Source organism: Amia ocellicauda, chromosome 8 (assembly GCF_036373705.1).
Source record: "Amia ocellicauda isolate fAmiCal2 chromosome 8, fAmiCal2.hap1, whole genome shotgun sequence".
NCBI classification, from domain to species: domain Eukaryota; kingdom Metazoa; phylum Chordata; class Actinopteri; order Amiiformes; family Amiidae; genus Amia; species Amia ocellicauda.
In genome coordinates, this window is record NC_089857.1 from 39024037 (window position 1) to 39045225 (window position 21189).

The window sequence follows — 21189 nt, forward strand, 5'->3', positions numbered from 1 at the left end:
AAGTAAAAGTGTAAAACCAGTACTTGTACATGATTTTGTGTGAATAAGGATGAACTGTGCTGTAGTCTAATCCTCGCCAAAACCTAATGCATTTTACTGGTACATCTTTCACTTTGACCCCTAGATCTGTATCAGTATTGATATGCATCTAAATCTGGATAGATTTGTCCATGGTAAGCTAAAAATCACATTAAACTTTTAGGAAAAGCAAGAGTATAAAAGTATGAACATTTTAGTGTGAGTTACTAGTAACCTCCTCCACTGTACCTAGAGTCTTTGATGCTACTTGTCACTTTTGCAAAAGACTTTCTAATGTGATTGCATCATGAACTAAAGCCCCTTGTCATTCAAACAGCTGTGTGTGTCTGCGAATCACTTGGTGCACAATGAAAACAAGTACTCTTGACAAAAAGCAACTACGACCAACTTTCTTTCAAATGCATTTTCCCTATTTGATTGTTGAATGTTTAAATATTCATGTAGTATAATTATGCATACTGAGAGAGAGCCTGGAAAATGTAATGATGCACTACAAGTATTGGTTATATAGGGTGTTGGTTTAACCCAGGTGTACCGCACGTTTATATTAATAAAATACAGACAATAGGCACAGTTCTATTTTCCATTAATCACAGTGTGTATCATGATTAAAAACTGCACTCGGAAGAAACGGCACAATGTTAAGACAATCATCTTTCACTTTAGATCTTTGTCCTCCAAACACATAAGAAGCACTGCATAAAATTAATTAAGTTTCCCTGTTGCCGAAGCCTCATCTCCATTCATCATGTAAACACCACCATATGTTACTGTAAATAGTCCATGTCTCCCTAATTGACATAAACAAATACAAGTTTTACCAGTTTTATACGAACAGAGATTGTTTCTAATTGCAGTAGCCAAAGGCTATTAAAAACAATACACAAACTGTGCTAATGAGGCCTCCGAGAGTCATGAATAATTCACATCCCAATAAATTATTGATTAGTGAAACAAAGTACTCCATGAAATAAAGATTAGTTTCTGCCGTGCTTGGCCTCAGTGTGATCTGCTTGTGAGAGCAGCCGTAGTTCCCAGAGTCTTTCCGTGGTGTTGCACAGTACAATACAATCACTCATAAAACTCAAATGCTATCAAATGGCTGGTTTATTTTAATGCCTAGCACCCTCTATAAATAAGTCATGTGGCCTAGCTGTTGGTGAGCTATAGGGGGGAATCAAAGGTGTGTAAATTACACCTGGCAGCCCTTTTGCATTGTTCATTTGATTTTTTTTGTAGCTGTCGTTAAAAGTAATGCTTTAGAATGACTTTAATCTGAAAGTCTGAACCCAATGGGGCATGGCAGCTGGGTGATGTGATCCCGGACAGACTGTGAATGTAAATGGAGCCCTTCATGAAGTTTCAGTTTCCAGTGTTGTGGAATACAAGCTCGCTGCTACAAGACGTAGCTGTCCTATAAGATGAAGAACAGCAGCCATTGTCCTCCAGTAAGTCGACACGCTGTGAAGACAGTGGAGAGGCGGGAAGCTGAGTTGCCAGTTAACCTACAGGGGGAGTTTTCGGTAGGCCACTTTGTACACAATTGATTTGGGATTTATTCAGGACACTGGGGTTAGCACCCCATCCCTTTCATAAGGCGCCACGGGATCCTTAATGACCACAGGGAGTCGAGACCTTGGCTGTGTACATCTCTCCTCCCTTTCCTGTATCCTATCCACTCTCCCAGTTCCTCTTCTACTGCCAAATGCATGTGCATTTGTCCTCCTCATTGGCCATTCAGGGGTAAATTCAGCCAACTGCAACCATCAGGTAAAATTAATACATTATAATTAATGTGAACATGGTGAGGCTAAAGGTATACATTCCTTAGACACTTTATAAGTTCATTATTTAAATAATGTAAACTTCATTTTTATTATTTGAATATTAGATTGCTTGAGAAAGAAAAACAAAATAATATAAGGGAATCAATAAAAATGGGAAATGGATTCAAATAGAAATATATTAGAGGCTCTTTGGTTATATAGAGGAATCCCTCGTGCCGGATATGAATAAAGTAAATGTCTTTCATGGCTGTGTTCGGGAAATGACAACATTCCTCCAAGAGACAGGATATCCTGCATTTAAATCCGACTTGATCCTGGAAAACTATTGTGTTTCCTCCCCAGAATGAAATAAGTGAGCTTCTTTTAAAATAAGTCATGTATTTTGAGAATTGTACAGCAGTATATCTTATTTTAAATAGGTAAATAAACCTTTAAATGTAGACTCTACTTGCTTTGTATGAGCTTCAGTGACACAATGTCTGCACAGCTCAACCCGAGAAAGGTCATGTTATTTTATTCATAACAAAGGAAACCTGCACATGGATTCTATGTGGGGATTTCATGATTAGATTGCTCTAATATTGATTTATTTTTGTGCGGTTTGAAATTCACACCACAGTCAAGTAGCATATGCACTTTATTTGAAACCTGTTAAGTATTACTAGCTCGAATTAAGGAACAATTTAGCTATCCAATGGTCCATTATATTAAGTCTCCTAAAATATTTTGATGAGTAAATAAATCATCAGAGATTAACTGTATCAGTTCATTTGTGAATAGCCATGTAAAATGCATGAGTAAATCAAAGCATTACATCTTGATTCACATTTGAGTTTCATGATGTAGTCAGTGTAGTGGACCAACAGTGTCACCCATTGGATGACATTAAAACTGAAACCTCCTTTAAAATGACTCTTATTCGCTGCCGATCTGAGAATTATTTTAGCAGATTGGATAAAAGATGTCAAAATTAAAGCAACAAAAAGGAACACAAGCATATATGATAGTAAAATGAAGTTTGTGTAAGTAATGCATGATCTAATGCATTAATGCTCTCTCAAAGTCAATTTCTAAAGGCTTTTTATGAATTAACAATCTGTGGATAATAATGGATCTGTTTTTGTCTGGCAGGTAGATGTATTTGTGTTTGTAACTCACACTTATAAACTGTCTAATGTAAATCAATTATATAGTGTAGGGTGTTTGTATACTGTTGGTGTCACTTTAAAACCACAGAAATGTTACTACTTTAAAGGTTGAAACTGACTATGTTGTTTTAAATGATCACAGTTTCTTCATTTCCTTTTGTGACAGCGTGTAAATTAACAATAACAGTTGTTATTGTAAACTTCAGGCTTACTAGTTAAAGTTACAGGATTGAGTAATACAACTTCTAAATGTACAATATAGGCATCATTGAAAATTACTCCTTTACCTTAAATTATTATAGAAATTACGGGAGAAAAACTATACAAAATAAAAGTGAGTTCAGGTAGCTGCATTGTAAGTATTAAACTTGAATTTAAAGTATCTGAAGATACTTTGTCTGCACGTACATTTTGGAAATGTAGAAAGTTTGGAAATTTAAAAGTGTGGAAGATCCTGCTGGGAGTAAAAGCTGTTTTGAAAATGAAAACTGCTGTAATATCCACAGTGATGTGTTACACAGTGTATGTAGAGTACTGCTGTGGTAATCTATGCAATCTATTTACAATAAGATACATAATGAGTTGCAAAAGGGTCTCAGTGTAAATACTACTTGAGAAGTGATATGTAGTTCCAGTTTAATGAAAACATGAATCAATCAACAGTTCCTATTTTAATATATTGTGAACTGCATTTAATTTGTTCCAGCATAGCGTGCCGTCACTTTGGGAGGAATGAAGCCGTGTGCTCGTATCTGTCATCATGGAACCTACATGACAGGCTATTAGAAATACATTGTGACTCTTATTAGGATTGAAAAGAGAGCAGCGCACTCAGCATCTCAACCCGTTCCACCGACATTCATTAGAGAAGCTTTGATTATTAGAGTAGAGAGGAACCTAATTGACTTTTTCCTTCAGTAATGTCAGGCTCCAAACAGAAGAATAATTCAATATGGCACTACCTATATTACGGTTATAAAACGAGGAAGCCAGTTCCTACAATAGTAAGATAACGATGGCCTTGTAATTTATAGAATAATCAAGATCATTTCCACCAGTCATTCTCCTATCACTGTCTTTAATAATTCAATCATGGCAAAGGGCAAAGACATGTCCCATCAACAACTAGTATTTATGCTCGTAAACATACTAACAGCAATATTTTATGCATTGTGGTCTCATGGTAAATCATGACAACAATCTATGCCATTATCGTTGTGATTCTTATACCTCACAAGAAAGGAAATCTGGAAACGATATACTACAGCTAGGCCCAGAAACATTCAGACTTTGACACAACTGCCAATCTCAAATTCCACTTCCCTTGGTGGCAACTGCAATAGTATGACATGGGCATCGTCTGGCAAACAGAAAGCTTTTCCTACACTGAAGCATGTGTGGTAGGTGGGCTTGTCTTCCAGAACTAGTCTTGTGGAAGTCTGTACCATCTCAGTCGCTTTTTAGATCAACTGTTTTTATTCTGCTCAGAAAAATATATTTAAAAAAAAATTTGGAGCCGATTCTAGCTAAAATAGTCTCCATGATTTACAGTAAAGAAAAAAAAAATCTCTAAATAATGCGAAGACTACATTTTTATAATCATCCTACAAACATTCCACTAATAAATAAACGTAAAACCTCGTCCTATTGAGAATGCTGCATCTACCTGTAGATTCTTCATGCAAATAAAATAAGGTATTTTTTCTTATTAAGGAATAGCAATAATTTCCCAGTTATCAATAATCATCCACTTGATAATAAAAAAATACAAAAAACTGCACTTGAGATTTCTAAATGACAGAAAGATGTATTATTTTTGGTTCATGCCAAACGCCCCCACTGAATTTCACAGAATCACTCACTTTGCAATCTTAAGACATATAAGAAGATTTAATGCACTCCCTCGATCTTATTTTTCATTCTCATTACAGAAGCACTCCTGAAGTATCAAGTGATATAAGCAGTAATTCTCTTTCATCAGTTTAATCTGTTGGTTGAGGAAATTCAATTAGGCCATATGAAAGAAATGTCAATTTCCATTAAGACCTTTTTGTCATATAATTAAAGATCTCATCGCAGTCATTCCAATGAGAGGTTTAGGAATATTGTAAATGATTTTGTGTAATTCTCTCTTGTCAATCACTTTGGATTTTTTTCTTCCGCTGATGTGATTTGACATGCCATGCTGAATTATTAACCTTGTATTTTTCACAGATGATACGGTTGTCCTCAGTAGCTGAGCGACGGGAATAGTAATTCACTGGCAAGCACACGGCAGGCTTGATGAGTGGTTGTCTGACATTAATAATAAATTACATCTAATGATAAAAGGAATCCATAGTGTGCTGTTTGTCACAAGGATCTACACAGACACTTTGTTAAGATGTTAAAGCAGGGGAGGCTGCAAGCTGTACCATAAGTAGGCTTTAGTGCCTTGCTCTGTTGAATATTTTTCTTCATTTACAGATCATTATTGTGAATTAATAGGGACAATAAGGGAAATAAAGATAATTTCAACCACACATTAAGACCAAAGGGTTTACAGATATCTAGTAAAACACTGACTTAAAAGGAGTATAATTCTTGTGTGAAGGGAAAGGAGAAATACCTGACTTCATCTATAGGAACTGCTATGTATATAATCTTTCATGTGTTTTTAACTCCAGAATAGCAGATTGGATCCCAGAGAACCAACATATAGAAAATATATACAAGTCGTTCCTTTATTTATCCTCTCAGCCGAGTTAAATATTTCCACCTATAAACTAACAACCTTATAAACACTACAGAAAACATTAGCAGTGCATTAACTGTTGTGCCACTTAATGAACGATTCAGTAGAAACTCGTTTGCGCTTCACAGCATCCTCAAGACTAAGATTAGCTTCCGTGTGAAAACTAACTTGTGATACCACAGCTCCTCCTGGTGGCATGAAAATGTCCACATTTCACAGTGATTTGTCTGTCTTTCATTGGCTTCCATGCACTGTAAGGACAGGGACAAACATTTATACTAGACCATGTGCAGCAGGTCATAACAGAAATGTTTACAATGTAGATGTGCTGTTGCATGCCTTTGTAACAGTTTTAAAATATTCAGCAAGGCCACAAAGAATGTGCCATGCAATTTAAATTAGATTTGAAAGGAAAGACATGAACATTTTAATATTAGGCATTATTTACATCGTTGCCAAACGTACTGCACTGCAATAAATACAAACGCATGTATTGGTTTGCCATTGTTAATACAAAGTCACTATCTCCCATTACTAATAAATTACAATTAAAAAACCCTAAACGTAATATTGATGATGCCTGATCTAACGACTGCTCGCATTAGAGATAGACCTAATTTTAGTTCATATTCACTAGGATCTACACTGTATTGTATTTAGTTTATTAATCTTTACTATATTCTGTAAATCTTTTGAGATGTGTATTTTGTGACAAACTGTTGTTGCCCTGGGTAAGGGCAGCTAATAAATAAATAAATAAATATACACTTAGAATCACTGTAAAGAAAATAATGAGCTCAAATGTGTTCATTCAAAATATAGTGTTTATTTTAATGTACAAAGCACCTGCACTGAGTAACAAAGGCAAGAGAGTACAGGAGGGAGAAATGCCGATCACAAGAAGCAGAGAATGCGTACAATCAGGCTGGCCACTGCTCTTATTCAGGATTTTGTTTGACACTCTCCCCTTCTCATACAATTTCAAATGGACAGTTTAACTGGTTTCTTTAGCTAAGAACTGATACACATTTCTCCAATGAACAAATCTACAAATCTCATCAGAGATTATTTCGCCCAGTTTAGGGGATAGTTTAATCAGTCAGACGAGTGGGTAATACTCTTTAGTGTCATTTCCAAATTACAGTAGAATTAATGCCAGTACGATGTGCGAACTTGAAAAACTAATTGTAGCATTTAACACCTCTCTGGTAAAAGAAGCGCTCCGATCTGTCAGTCTGTGCTGAGCGGTTGTGGTCTTTTAGGATGCGTTTTCACTCAAATTTGATCCCCTGAGCGAGAGGAAGTTCCTTGCTGTAATTAATGGTGCTGTAATACAGAAAAAGATAAAACCGTCAGATATTAGAGCGGCAACAATCACCATAACTCTCCTCCCCAGTTTCTCTTTTTAAGTTTTCAAAACACAGAAACTATTTTTGAATTAACAGTGTTATTTTAGTTAAGTAATGTCCCAAAACTGTTAATGAAATAAGAGAATTACACGTACCAAGTGGACCTCCTCATGTACTGCTTCCAAGAATCACTCCCGGACTCTCTTCCGCCTCCCGTGTGTTTCTCGCCACCTACATTTAAAACACATGGAAAGTGAACAGAAGCACAAGCGAAGACACAGGCTGGCCTGCTCGGTTAAACTATCAACTAGCATGACACGTCAGAAATGATGAACTAGCTTGAAATTCAGCTAGTTTTAAAATATCTTAAAAGGGACACTTTAAAGGGACACAGTGCTTTACAAAAATGCATCAGCTTAAACACCCCCCCACTGCTAAAAACACTAGAGTGCAAAGACAGACGGATTTGGCTCAACATGTAAAAAACACCACTTTTATTAATTACTGAAATCTATTATTCCTAAACAGTAGATGAAAACTTTTTTTTATTTAATTGCTTCCTCAAGGCTTTGGTTAAATGAATGAAAATCTTTACACTGCCTTTCATTGTAAAACAAATCTCAACGTTTTGGAGACGCTGTTCAGGACACTGGGGGGCTCAAGGCGGATGAGCCTGGGGATCTCTGAACAGGGCACGGAAGGAAAGTAAAATCACAGTAATAGGACTCACCAAAAGCGCCTCCGATCTCGGCCCCGCTGGTAGGAATGTTCACATTGACGATGCCGCAGTCCGAGCCTTTCGGTCTGTGGAGACGGAGACATCAAACACCAAACATGAAAGCCTGCCTTAAGACTGCATTGTTCTGCACTGTCTGCATATTTTCACTTATAATCCCCTCCCCCCCAGTTAATACAACATCATCCACACGTGTCTTTGCCTTTGGACTTCATATCAAAACATTCACCACCGCAGATAATAGGGTTGCTGCCCCGAGGTACAGCACGACCGTTCGGCTTGTTTGTTTTTGGAGGCTGGACGAAGCAAGGCAATGACCGTTGTTGTGAAAAGTAATAGCTTATATCCCACATCTCCCATACGACTGCAAATAGCTCCCCTTAGCTCTGATGAAAGACATCATCAATCCACCAGTTACAGATCACCGCCATAAAGCAGCCTTACCCCAGCCAGCGGAAAACTCGGCCCATGTCTTTGGTGAAGATGCTGCTGGACAGACCTTGCTTCACCTCGTTGTTCCAGGCGAAAGCTTCTTCCTCCGTCTACAACAAGAGCATTGAAAATGACTAACCTGAGCGAAAGCATTCAGAGGAGCCGATTATATCGTGGCAAATCGGCTTCATCCATTTGAAGAGAAATGAATCAGGACAGCCATCAATTAGGTTGTCGCACGCTATGTCAGACTTCATCTTGTTAGAACATACGTACATACGCTAACATCAAACACAAGCTTGGGATTCTTACCTTGAATTTCAGGACATACAGAATAGGGACAAAGGTTTCGGTCTGGACGATTGGCGCATCGTGGGCAAGACCTGTGATAATGGTCGGCTCCACATAGTTTCCAGGCCGATCCATCACCTGGAGAGTAAAATATTTTCCAATATTATGAGTGACTATTAAGGTATTGTCATGAAAAATGAATATATTAAGTCTTCACTGAAACTCTTATGCACCAAGCAGGTCATGTTTCATACCTTTCCACCACACACTACAGTGCCCCCCTGCTGTCTGGCTTTCTCCACCGCATCCTTGTACATCTCCACCGCCTGCTTTGTGTGAAGAGGTCCGTACAACGTGGTAGCTGTGAACACAGACAGGATTCACAAACGTCAGCCATTGCGGTGCACTTGCTTCCTTAACTCCCAATACTGTTGCCGAGTGGGGGAAGATTTTTATTTTGTTAAGACGACCTGACAGGTCCTGAAGTTCTCTCCCGCTTCACTTCCTTTATATTATACAAAGCTAATCAAGGCCCTCTCTCCGCCACCCGCACAGGTCCTCATAATTAACCTGCCTGGCCTTTCTGACTCCACACTCCGCATCACACTTCACAAGGTTAATTCAAATCTCAGCTGATCACACTCTTCAGAGTATATTAGCGAAGATCCGCAGTGTCTTCGGCTGTTACTCTTTCAATTACAAGCTGCTGTCCTGCAGTCTGTAAGTGTGGTAATTGTGCTTTTACGCTGAATACATCTCCCACCCAATTAGTACTAACATACAAGTATTCTGAAGTAGCAGAATCGAGAGCTTAAATAGCTTAACATCAGGATAATCTTTTGAAAAGGTGAAATAATGCACCATTTTAATTATTAAAGATAATATATTAAAATAAGGTTGAAAAAGTGTTAAACTGACATAGCTCTGCATGAGCATTTCTTTGGTCTGAGATTAAGATGAATGAACACTTACGGTCCCAGGGATCGCCGATTCTGACTTGCTTGTAGGCCTTTGAGATTCTCTCTACAACTTTATCGTGAACACTTTCATGTAGCAGCTGAAAAAGTCCACACAAAAGTTATACACTAGGCTCTTGCTGACATAAAACATCTAGTTTTCTAGATTGCAGAGACCATAATCTGAACTGAAAAGATTAAAATGTGCAAATCCAAGTGTTTTTGTAATAAATGTGCATTAAAAATGCCTTATCGTGGTTTGCAGAAGTAGTGATAATGGAAGCAATTTAGCACTGTAGATGGGAGAACAATTGCTTAGATTTATATTAATGGTTTCTTGGAAGAAAAGAACAAACATTGTAAAAGTCCTATTCATAATAAATAGAAAACTTGTTTTAATAAATGTATATTAGACAAGAAACTGAAAATGACACTGATACTTTGCATTTACATTTCTAGTTAAAAATAATGACAGACATTCAAAAGTCTGTATGGATTGAATGTGTAAATATAGATATAATATGAACCACATATTCAGAGTTTTGTTCCAGCATGTACTGAACTAATCCACTGAGCCTCGGGCCTCACCAGCCTTCTTGTGGTTGTGCAACGCTGGCCTGCTGTTCCCACGGCAGCAAACACGGCAGATGGGACCACCAGATTCAAGTCGGCATCTTCAAACACTGCAAAACACACAGTCAAAGAGTTAGAGAGAGAAAAAAAGATAGTCTGACATCACATTCTTGTTCAGTGACTTCATAACATCAAACTTTTATTCCCCCCCCGCAAGACTGTAGGCTTTTTTCTGTAAAAGGTCAAAGGAAAAGTCAATTGAAGTGGGCTTAAAATTGTGAGAATAAAGGTGACAAGCAGACAAAGTGGACATTGTTCAGAGACTATAATCATTTAGTTATATTTTAGTTTAAAGTGACAACTGTGAAAGTACGAAACGCATTGCACCTTACCCACAATAGCATTGTTCCCACCAAGCTCAAGCAACTGGCGTCCTACAGAGAAAAGGAATGAAATTGTAAGAATAATAATGATAATGATAAAATCAAAGCAACGATGTATCTATAATGAATCCAATATAGAAGAACAGGGACAACAAGTCAGCTGTATTGCCAGTTTTAGCCAAACTTACCAAATCTTTCCTGCACCATCATAGACACCTGCTTTCCCACACTGGTGCTGCCAGTGAAGGACAGCAGGTCAACGCGCTCGTCCTTGGCCATGGCCGTGCTGCAGAAGGAGCACAAACCCACGACAACTTTGTTTTTACTTTGATTTACAAACAGAGATTTTATGTATATAAATAAAATGCAATATAAGAAAAGAGCAAACAAAATTATTGGAAGGAGTAACTTATACAATTAGTAAATAATGTCTGGAGTAACACATCTGTGTGTTATATGCCTGTGTAAAAATACATATTCATGCAAGTGCATGACTGAGGATCATTGGGAAGCATAATTGGTTTTTGCGTGCCATAGATAAACCACAGAGTCATCAGGTATTCAGAGCAAGAAAATGCCTTCAATGCGATAAGACAGCGGGACACACAGGTGTTCAAACACAGAGCACGTCACACGTCACAACACAGTGCTTACCCAATATCAGCCCCTCCACACGTCATCGAGCAAATTGCACCGGGCAGGTTGTTCTCTTCCAGTACCTCTGCAACTATTCTGAAGACACAGATCAATGGGGTACAGAAAAAATATATTTTATGCAGTAGCAAAATCTGGCACCTAGTATACTTCAAACTGTACTGTATTTTTGCACTTTGTATTGCTCCTATATTTGGTAAGTTGCCCTGGATAAGGGCATCTGCCAAGAAATAAACAACATCCTACAAGCCCCCCTTACATTAAACATTACATGTGCCTTAATTTTACCCCGGTTTGACAAGTTGTCAGGCAGAAGCCGAGCTCCCACTCATCACAGGACAGACATGTGGGTCTGTTATCTTCTCTCCTATCTGGTCGGCATTAAAGTGCAATAAAATTATACTTACTTTGTAACAGCTACACTGGTGAGGGGAGTTGTCGGTGCACCTTTCCTAAAAAGGATGAAAATTATGTTATTAAAAAAGCAATAAAGTGTTATTTAAATGAATAGCCAAATGTGAACACAGTACACAAAGATATTTAAACATTTAAGTAAATGTTGCAAACTACTTCTAAATAACTTTAACCTGTGTGTCTGGAATATTATTTTTAGGCTGAACCTTACCAGAGGCAAACGTTCCCACAGATGAGTGCAATAGCATTGTTCCAACCATAAACTGCTACTGGAAAGTTAAAGGCGGTGATGATCCCAACAAGACCCACAGGGTTCCACTGCTCAATAAGGGCATGGCCTGGTCCTGTGCAAAGAAAGAGAAGTATATTCATGATCTGAAAGAGATGCAATTTAAAAAAAATTAAATATAAGGAAATGTATCCTAAACACTCTAGAACAACAACAACCCCTCCCACAAATTACACCTTTCAGTTTACATTCACAACAGATCTCAGTTTGGGACATTCACAAAAAGTTATCCAGACGTACTCTCCGACGGAAGAACAGGCCCACCAATCATTCGGGACAGACCAACTGCATAGTCACAGACATCCACGTATTCCTGGACCTCTCCCACACCCTCCACGTAGATCTTGCCCATTTCCAAGGAAACCTATGAGGGGGAAAAAAGTAAAAAACAGGATTTATTTTTCAATTTGATGCATGAAAGGCAAAAAAAAAAAAAACACACAATGAACCAAAAAGTACCAAATATGAGAAGAAAAAAAACACTCATTTTATGTGGTCAAAAAATGGTCTATAGTACCACCTGCTTATCTGCAATGTAAGTTTACTCCTAAAATGTGAATGTAGAAAACACAGGCTCTTACCAAGCTCCCCAGCACTTTAATCTTCTTTCTTAAAGCATCTCCTATTTGTCTTACAATTTCCCCTCGTTTTGGGGCTGGAACCTACATAAAACATTAAGAAAACATTAAGGTATTTTACAATACACACAGAAAATATGTTCATGAACTTATAAGTCCTTAGTTGTAAAGATCCAGCTTCAAACAAATGTAAGTTGTAAAAGCTGAAATGTTTGTTCTAATTTTAACCATTTGAATCGATGTATGCATTATACAAAATACAACCTGAAATTAGCAACATTACAATTTCCTTGGAGTCACCAGTTAGTCATCTTATATTTTTCTATGTCACCATTCATCATATGCCTGCTGAGATTACAGTTTCATTCTAAGATGTACACATGGAAGCACTTAAATGTCAGAAGGGTTTACTTTACTCACATCTGCCCACACCTTCCACGCTTCTCTGGACTTTTTCACCGTCTCTTCATACTCGGCCATGGTAGCCTTGGGGGAAAATATTAGTTTGGGGAAGTTTACATTGTGGTGGATATTCACCAAGTGTTAGGATAGATTTACAGCACTGAGAGAAAGTTGTTGAACACACATTATATATTATATATATATAATAATAAGCTCGTACATGGGTCCAAATGTTCAGAATGAAATAGATATTTTATTTTGCCTAGTTATAATACCACTAATAATACTACTTGCAAGACTGTTTTATGTCTGTAGTTTGACCAATACATTTGAAGCTGAAGTTCTGTCTAGAAAGTGAAATCAATATGAATGCGGTCTTGCATCTATAATTTATACACCTGCAATAATCTTTTTCATGAGAATTACTTTATTGCACTTGAAAACTTTGAGAGTAGATGAGACAATCCAGGAAGAGGGGTTTATAAAATTAAATTTGATGGAATGTTTTTTTGTACATTAGACAAATTACTTTTTACAAGTCCTTTGCTTACATTAAGTAGCCTGAATACTTAGACACTGCACCGTACAGATCAAGCATCGGCCATACAATGTAACAGGGTTCATAAATAGAAGACAATGAGGCTGAAGTTACCTGCCGTACTCTTGCGATCGGCTCGTTGTTGGCAGGACAGTAAGAGGTGACCACCTGTTAAGACAGAAGTCAATGGAGCTAAATGGCACACATTCAATGCATAACTAACTAGTTGGGTTTTTTCCATATGAAAAACCTTTGCACCTGAAATCCTTTCCTGGCTGTTTATTCTCAAAGAACCAGTCAGAGGTTTGGTCAAAAGATCAAAGTCACCTTTAATAATGGCTGTATTCAATTTTAGTTGTTCAGTAGCCTACAGATGTATGTAAGCTTTTCCTTATTTGACCAGGGTTTACATATTAAAGGAATTATAACTTTAAAAATGTGATGTGTACAGTTAGGCATCGGACCAGATTGAAAGGGTTTGGGGTGGCACTGAGAAAGTGACCTTTCTATTGTCAGACTCTGGGAACGGTAATGCTATGGGGGCTGCTCTGTCCTCTTGCCACACTACAGAAAGAGGCCACACGTTGAGCTGTGGTGTGCTGGTGTCATTTGAGAGACGTGGCACTGTCCAACTGTCAAAACAAATATACTGGACAATATCATGTATAGGGGGCTACCGCACTAAGGTTGTTACTTTATTGCCAATCAAACGTAAGGCTTAATTGAACTGCAAAAAGTCATTTTGAGCAACATTGGGGCTACTGACCCAGCCTCTGTGACCAGGGTGAGATTTCTGCAGTCATTTCTAACATCACAAAAACACCACCGTAAACAGTAAAACGACAATGAAAAATGCATGTTAAAATAATGAGGAAAACAGGAAATCCCGCTAAAATAGTTGTATGGTACAATGTACTTATCGTTTCCCAGTGTGCAGGCGTTCGGATGAAGAAGTGATCGGTCTCGTTTTGCAGCCATCTTTCCATGTATTTTTAGAAAACGAAAATCTCTGCAATGCGCCGTGATCTCTCGTCTTACCTCTCCTTTGCCACCCCACGATCCGTTATAAACACCGTCATTCTCCTCCTGGAGCCCTAAGTCTTTGAGCCAGGAGTACTTGGCCTGGTTGATCAGGAGTGTGGACATGGCTGCTGTGTGTCTGTAACAGCGAGAAAGGACTTCCCTCCTGAAGGCCAAGTGCCGTGTAACAGTCGCTGATAAGAGCTGCATGGCTGGCGTGCATTGGCAGCGCTGACTTCAATGTAGCCACTTGTCTAGACAGACCCCAACAACGGCAGCCTGTGATTGGTGGATTCGGGTTCTGCCTCTCGACGTCAGAGGCACGCACTCTTTACGTTTTGGACCCGGGCCACATAAGGTCCCGTTCGTGTTGCGCAGATGTCCGCAGGTCTGCGCGGATCTGCGCTGCTCCACCAATGGGGTCGGTGGGATTGTGCAGATCTGCGGAAAGCTATGCTGCCAGAACGCGGTTTAAAATTATGCAGCAAAACAAAAAAGAAGTACTAAAATAACCGGTGATAATCAGTGCAAGTAATAAAAATGCGCCAAACGATATTTAATTAGGCCTACATTTAACATAAAGCATGCTGTTCCCCCGCATGAGATTAATTTATTTCCAATGTGGGAATAATTTTACAATGATATAATGATAGATATATTGAAGCAGAAAAAGAAGGCGGAGGAGGAGAAGAAGAAGAACATAGCTCCATCGAGCAGAGTGGCGCAGCGGAAGCGTGCTGGGCCCATAACCCAGAGGTCGATGGATCGAAACCATCCTCTGCTAGCTTTTTTTTTTTTTTAAATCCCCATGTGCATATAATTTTTAAATATATAATGTATTTATTCGTAATTATTACGATTATTTTATATAGAGCGAGGTGTTTTTAAATAGTCTTGAATGTGTAACACTGACGGTTCATATAGAGCGCTTGTCTTCAGCAGAGGGCGCTTTAGGTTCAGTAACGCGCCCCCGCTGTCTACACCACAGGAAGTTGCGTCAAAACACGTTGTTGTATTTCCGGGTTACGGGAAATGGCGGTGAGTGCGGACAGGATGGATGATCTGGAAGATGGAGAGATCTCTGGATCTAACTCGGATTCAGAAATGGGATTTGCTACAGAGGACCACGTACAGGTATAGTCACCTGATAGTACACCGCGGTGAAAGAGGTTACGTTCAATCTCTCAGATTAATTAAAAATCTTTTATCTTTATAAAGACGGTCTATATAGATAGGCTATGTTTGATAGGCAACTGTGCTTGTTTTCACGGAGTGCACTGTTACAAAACACGTTAAATATTGTCTGTGGTGTTGGCTATTAAGTTTTTACATTCATTATTTAGTTTTTTGTTGTTGTATGTATATTACCTTTCAGTGTAAAACCAAGCGGTGGGCTGCTGTTTTCGGAGTTGCTGTAGCTCTTTGGGTTTAAAATGTTGAGATGCTTTGCACATGATCTGGACATTTCTTTATTCACACTTTCATTTCTTTGCGTGAAGATCTCTTGTTTATATTATGCTTGTATATTTAAGTGAAGTACACGTTTTTTACTATAAATTGTCAAGTAATCACACTTGTTTGAGGCAATGTTATCAGGGTAAACGATAGTTGTATTTCAGTACCGAGATAGTCATTAAGTATATTTCCTTAGTATATTTTAAATATTGGTGCTTGCATCGTATATCTGTCACCGTTTTCAAATATTTCCCCCCTTTATATATTCTCCAGTGATGTCTCTCCAGAATAAACCGTTGTAACGCGTGGCTTGCGGCTTTGTTCAGTGCATGTGTGGAGCAGTATCTTGTATCTACTATATCTATACTACATCTACTATCTTGTATCTGTCTTGTTTATATATATATATATATATATACTTTTTTTTTAAGAACATATATGTGTGTGTAAACCAATTAAGGACTTGACCGAATCAAAACTTGGACCAGCCACCTAATCGCAAAGTTTCTCTTTACCATATCGCGATTTAATGTATTGTCACTTTCGATTATTTCTAAATCAACAGCCATTCCTTTTTTGCGATTCGCTAGTGGGTCAAAGGTTTGGTTTGGTCTAGCCCAGTGTTATAGCATCTCATCCTAATGCTGAATATTGTCTGTTCTGCCGAAGGGCAACCCCAGTCCTCAAAGGAACAGATTCCTGCAGGTTTCCCACGAACCTTTCACTTAGCACCCAATTAATACACGCAAATTATTTTCTTAATATTGAAACAGTTTATACAATTTAATAATTAAGATGTTGGGATGATACAAGCACTAGAGCATTTCCCACCCTTCCCAGAGGCCTGGAGTTGCCCATCCCTGGACTATGCTTTTAGGAACATAACATTTACATATATTTTTAACCTAACTTCATACAGTTTCCTGTACAATAAAAGTATAGCTTTGCATCTGATTATTAATGCTTCTGGATAAAGATATCAAGCATAATATTTCCCATTCATTATTATTGTTGCCTGGATATTAACACTTGTACTTTGCTATTCATATCAATTAAATCCTGCTTTCACATCAGTGTACGTAGTGAACAATCAGGTAAGCTGAATGTAACTCCTTGTTCCTCTGTTTCAGAAGCAGCAACCTTCTGCATTCACCGGCCAGTCTTTCCAGAGCAGGCTGGAGCCACGACAGCCCCCACCATCCATCACGAGCTACCGCAGCGCAGCAGGGCCGGACTCCAGCGACGACTCCGACTCCGACGAGGAGAAGAATATGTGGAGGAAAAAACGGCTGAAATCTTCCCACCCGCCTCCCATCAAGCCCCCTGCGGCTCCTGTTGGCCCCCATGCCGCGCAGTTGTCTGCGCATCGCAAGGTGAACAACATCTGGGGCTCTGTGGTGCAGGAGCAGAGCCAGGAGATGGTGGCGGCAGAACTGGGCATCCTGGGCATGGAGGGCGAGATCAGCATGAACAGCCGCCAGTCTGAGACCTACAACTTCATCCTGGCTCGCAAGATGATGGCGAAGGAACGGCAGCAGCAAACTCTGGAGGAGGTAGCCAAGCTGGATGACGAGCTGGAGGACTACATGCAGCACGACAAGAAGGAAGGCAAGGCGGTGGAGGAGGAGAACGGGGGGGGGCACTTCAAGAGGAAACGGCCAGCTAAAGAGAGGCTGGGCCAGAGGGAAGAGATGGACTTCAAGGGCCGCTACAAGATCCACGAGGATGACGAGGAGGAAAAAGTGTCTCACGAGATCGCACACAGGTCAGCCTGCCTCGGAGCTTCAGTACCATTGGCCCAGGGTGCTTTAGTAGTGGAGAGATATCAGCCACCAATATGGTTTCAAACGTATTATGACAAATCTTTTCATATGAAGCTTTTCATAGTCTACTGGTACAACATTCGTTCTTCGCATTTTCTAAAGGACTATATTCACTTGTGGTCTCTGAAACGCACTATATGTCCGTTTATTTTCTGGTTCACAGATTAAGGGAGCCAAAAGCAGATCTTATTGAGCGAGTGGTAAGAGTCATCGGAAAGAAGAAAGCGATAGAATTATTGACAGAAACGGCAGAGGTGGAGCAGAGTGGTGGTGTTTTCACAATTGTAAGTACTTCCCTTGAAAAGGCTTTTTCTTATTTAATATTCTGAAAGGATCTGATTTATTGGTTATGAGTTAAACATTGCCAGGTCAGACTTATCACACATTAATAGTCAAGTAGTATAATAGTCCTCAACAGATCAGATGCTGTCTGCCACTTTCAGGCACTGCCTTCTTCCCTTCCTCACAATTATACATGCACCAAGACTGCTGGCCACACAATAACAATGCTACTACAGTCCAGGTTATGTACATTTTCCCAGAGAGGGGAATCCCAATTCCTTTCCCTGACTCCTCTCCTTGTGGATCCCCTTCTGGCTGGTTCGCCAGCTGTAAGGAATCCACAGTGAATCAATAACATGTTTATTAGATAATGGTAATAAATGATTGTATTTATATTAAATGTGTATAATTTCATTGTCTGGGGCATATTAGTTTGTGTGTGTTTGTAAATGGTTCTCTGTCCATAAAATAAATCAGTAAGAATCTTGCTAAACCTAGTATGTTTACATTGGCTTATGCCGTTTATTTTTTATTACATTCTTGTTACAATATTTTCAAACCTAAATGGGTATTTGCATGCATTTCATTTTGATTAATCCCATACAAGAAATGTAGTTGCCTTCTGTTAAATCTAGCAGTGTTCGTTCTCCTTTTTAAATAACGGCATGTTATTCATCTAATGCTACACTTACCTTAAAAAACACTAGCAGCTTCTTGATGCCTGTATTTGGACATCCACTCATTAGTAGTGTTTACTACCTAGTTGAATTATATTCCGTCTATATTTGATTAACTGATTGAAAACAAAATCATAAGGGGAGCAGTGATTCATATTTTGTTCATACAAGGATAAAAAATAATGGGGACAGATGTAGGTGGAAGTGATTATTCTACAAGATATGCACATACTGGAAGAAGGGCTTCATTTCTAATTATGGCTCCTCAGCTCTTCATATTGTCTTTCAAGGGTAACTGAGTCTGTTTACTGCATAAAAAGCATTGAGATCAGAAGGGAGTTCATCTTTTATCATTTGCAGGGCTTTCATATAGCCAAGTAGCTGAGCTAAATTAGTTTAAATAACACCCTCTAAGCTGCTGAAAAGGTTGAAAACTGCTAATCATTATTTTCTCATTTCTAATGTAAAGTGCGGTATTCATTGATTAGATTGAATGAGTGACTGCTTTTGTTCAACCAAAATTACAATAAAACTAATTTTACTCTTCTTGAACAGATGTTTTTGTATGTCTTCATGAATTGCAGTTTGCTTTTGAAAATGTTTGACTAACATTGTGGCTGCAGAAAATGCTTTTTCTTTTGTGATTGTTCCTGTAGATATTTTTAGTAAAGCCTGTGAATTATTTCTGCTGTGTAGGATGGCAGCAGGAGGCGAACTCCAGGCGGCGTTTACCTGAACCTGTTAAAAAACACTCCCAGCATCTCTAATGACCAGATCAAGGTAAAATGCACTGCATTGCTCTCAGAAGGCTGTTAAGTCAATCGAGGCTAATCTGTCACTACGTGATGCATCAATTGCTAGTTAAATCTTGGAATGGCATTTCTTTCCTTTTGTTTTTAACAGGAAATCTTTTACAATGAAAACCAAAAAGAGTATGCAAGTAAAAAAGCGGCAAAGAAGCGGAGACGTCACATCGTGGGCAAGAAGATGAAGCAGGCCATCAAGACCATGAACCTGCAGGAGCACGACGATGCCTCCCGAGAGACTTTTGCCAGCGACACCAATGAAGCTCTGGCTTCTCTAGATGATTCCCATGAAGGGCATGCTGAGCAGGCCCTGGATTCCGAAGACGCTGTAGTAATCTATAATTCCAATGACCTGGAGATATTTTAACAATGGTGGATGCAGGCTCCTGTTCTCGACAATAAAGGCATCTTCCTTTCCCGGATCGTCTGTGCATGTTTGTAGCAGAAAGACGGAAAATCTCCAGCTTTCGTACGAGTCTCTCTGCTGCTGCTTTTCAGTGTGTGATTCAAATCGGTCATACCTAAATCCTTTGTGAAATTAGGGAAGGGGAAATTGGGATTCGATCACTACCGTGTGCTTACACTCACAGGTCGTACATGTAACAGACAGAACACTACACAATATACCATTTCAGATTAATTTACAAGAAATGAGCAGTAACGCTATCTTTCCCCAAAAGCTTGTGTTCTGTTGACAAAAAAGTAGCCTATTGGATGAGAAATTGAGCCTCTGCAGTTAGGATCAAAAATATCATCTTTGATTTAACGACCGATTCTCAGTCTGAATGAGGTGTGTGTATGTTTGCATGTTAGAGATATTGTACATACAGGATTGTGGGAAGAAGTGTCCTTTTTCTGTTTCATTAACTATTACCTAATTGCCATTTATTACTGATGGCTTTAATGCACTACAGAGTGCATTTTAGAATGTAAATTAGTTCTACAATCTAGAAAACGTGAATGCTTTTCTGAAAATAGCGTTTACCTCCATTAGCCTTCTAATTCTCAACAAAAACAAAAAAGTCCACATGCAGAATGATCAGTGACCTGCTACGTTGTTTGGAGAATCGCAAAAAGCTTCATGAATGATTTAATATGCATGACGTAAATGTCATATGATAGTATCCTTGGATGTTAGGAAACATGCTCTGGGACACAATTGGTCTCTAGTGTCGGCGAGACGAGATATTATTTGAATGTATTCGGTAATCTCTAATTTGCTCATTTAAAAGACCTCTTAGACATATTACCGTATAGACAAACTGAAAGGTGCTGCATGTGACATTAAAAATGATTTAAATAAGAAACTAATTGGATAACCACATGCTGTGATGAGACTTGTGATTCGCAGACAGAAAATGTGACATGATTTTGTTAATAGCAGAACTGATGATTTTACTCTGTTAAGACCAACTTTATAGTGGCAGCACTAAGGAGGTTTCAGAAATGTGATTTTGATCGTTCTGCTTGTGGACTCTTTATCTGTCATGTTCTACCATTGAGCACTTACTATAAATGTATTATTTTGGTCAGGAAACCAGTTTGTCTAATTGTTTATTGTATTGAACTTCTGTGTGTGTATCTTCTATGTAGAGATTATAATTGACAAGCTGTTTAAAGTCTAATACAAAACCTATCTGTAATTATCTTCTGTGAACAAATTAAAGGTAATGTTTTAACCTAATCCCCTAATCATGAACAATTGTCAGCAAAAACCTTTGTACTTGAACTACCTAAATTAAATATTTTTTTCCACCATTTTCAATCAAATGATGTGAATGTTGTGTTTCATAATGATTCAATATATGTTATTACCATTAAGA

General features: G+C 38.6%; 2 protein-coding genes and 1 non-coding gene across 3 annotated transcripts; 2 read left to right on the forward strand and 1 right to left on the reverse strand.

Moving 5' to 3' along the window:
• Positions 1 to 6514: 6514 nt before the first annotated feature.
• aldh7a1 (aldehyde dehydrogenase 7 family, member A1) lies at positions 6515 to 14567 on the reverse strand. Its single transcript, XM_066711344.1, has 18 exons — positions 14342 to 14567; positions 13418 to 13471; positions 12784 to 12849; positions 12367 to 12447; positions 12026 to 12149; positions 11708 to 11840; positions 11490 to 11534; positions 11083 to 11160; positions 10617 to 10714; positions 10438 to 10479; positions 10061 to 10155; positions 9489 to 9573; positions 8771 to 8877; positions 8538 to 8654; positions 8238 to 8335; positions 7788 to 7861; positions 7213 to 7288; positions 6515 to 7034 (listed from the first exon to the last, which is right to left on the reverse strand). The coding sequence occupies exons 1-18, from the start codon at positions 14531 to 14533 to the stop codon at positions 6980 to 6982; spliced, it is 1620 nt and encodes a 539-aa protein (XP_066567441.1). The 5' UTR covers positions 14534 to 14567; the 3' UTR covers positions 6515 to 6979.
• Positions 14568 to 15035: 468 nt separating this feature from the next.
• Positions 15036 to 15107, forward strand: trnam-cau (transfer RNA methionine (anticodon CAU)). Its single transcript has one exon. It is a non-coding gene; the product is annotated as a tRNA-Met (tRNA).
• A 219-nt stretch (positions 15108 to 15326) lies between these two features.
• phax (phosphorylated adaptor for RNA export) lies at positions 15327 to 21136 on the forward strand. Its single transcript, XM_066711345.1, has 5 exons — positions 15327 to 15457; positions 16909 to 17543; positions 17765 to 17885; positions 19257 to 19340; positions 19464 to 21136. Exons 1-5 carry the CDS (start codon positions 15356 to 15358, stop codon positions 19731 to 19733), a joined length of 1212 nt encoding a protein of 403 aa, XP_066567442.1. The 5' UTR covers positions 15327 to 15355; the 3' UTR covers positions 19734 to 21136.
• The last annotated feature ends 53 nt before the right edge of the window (positions 21137 to 21189 follow it).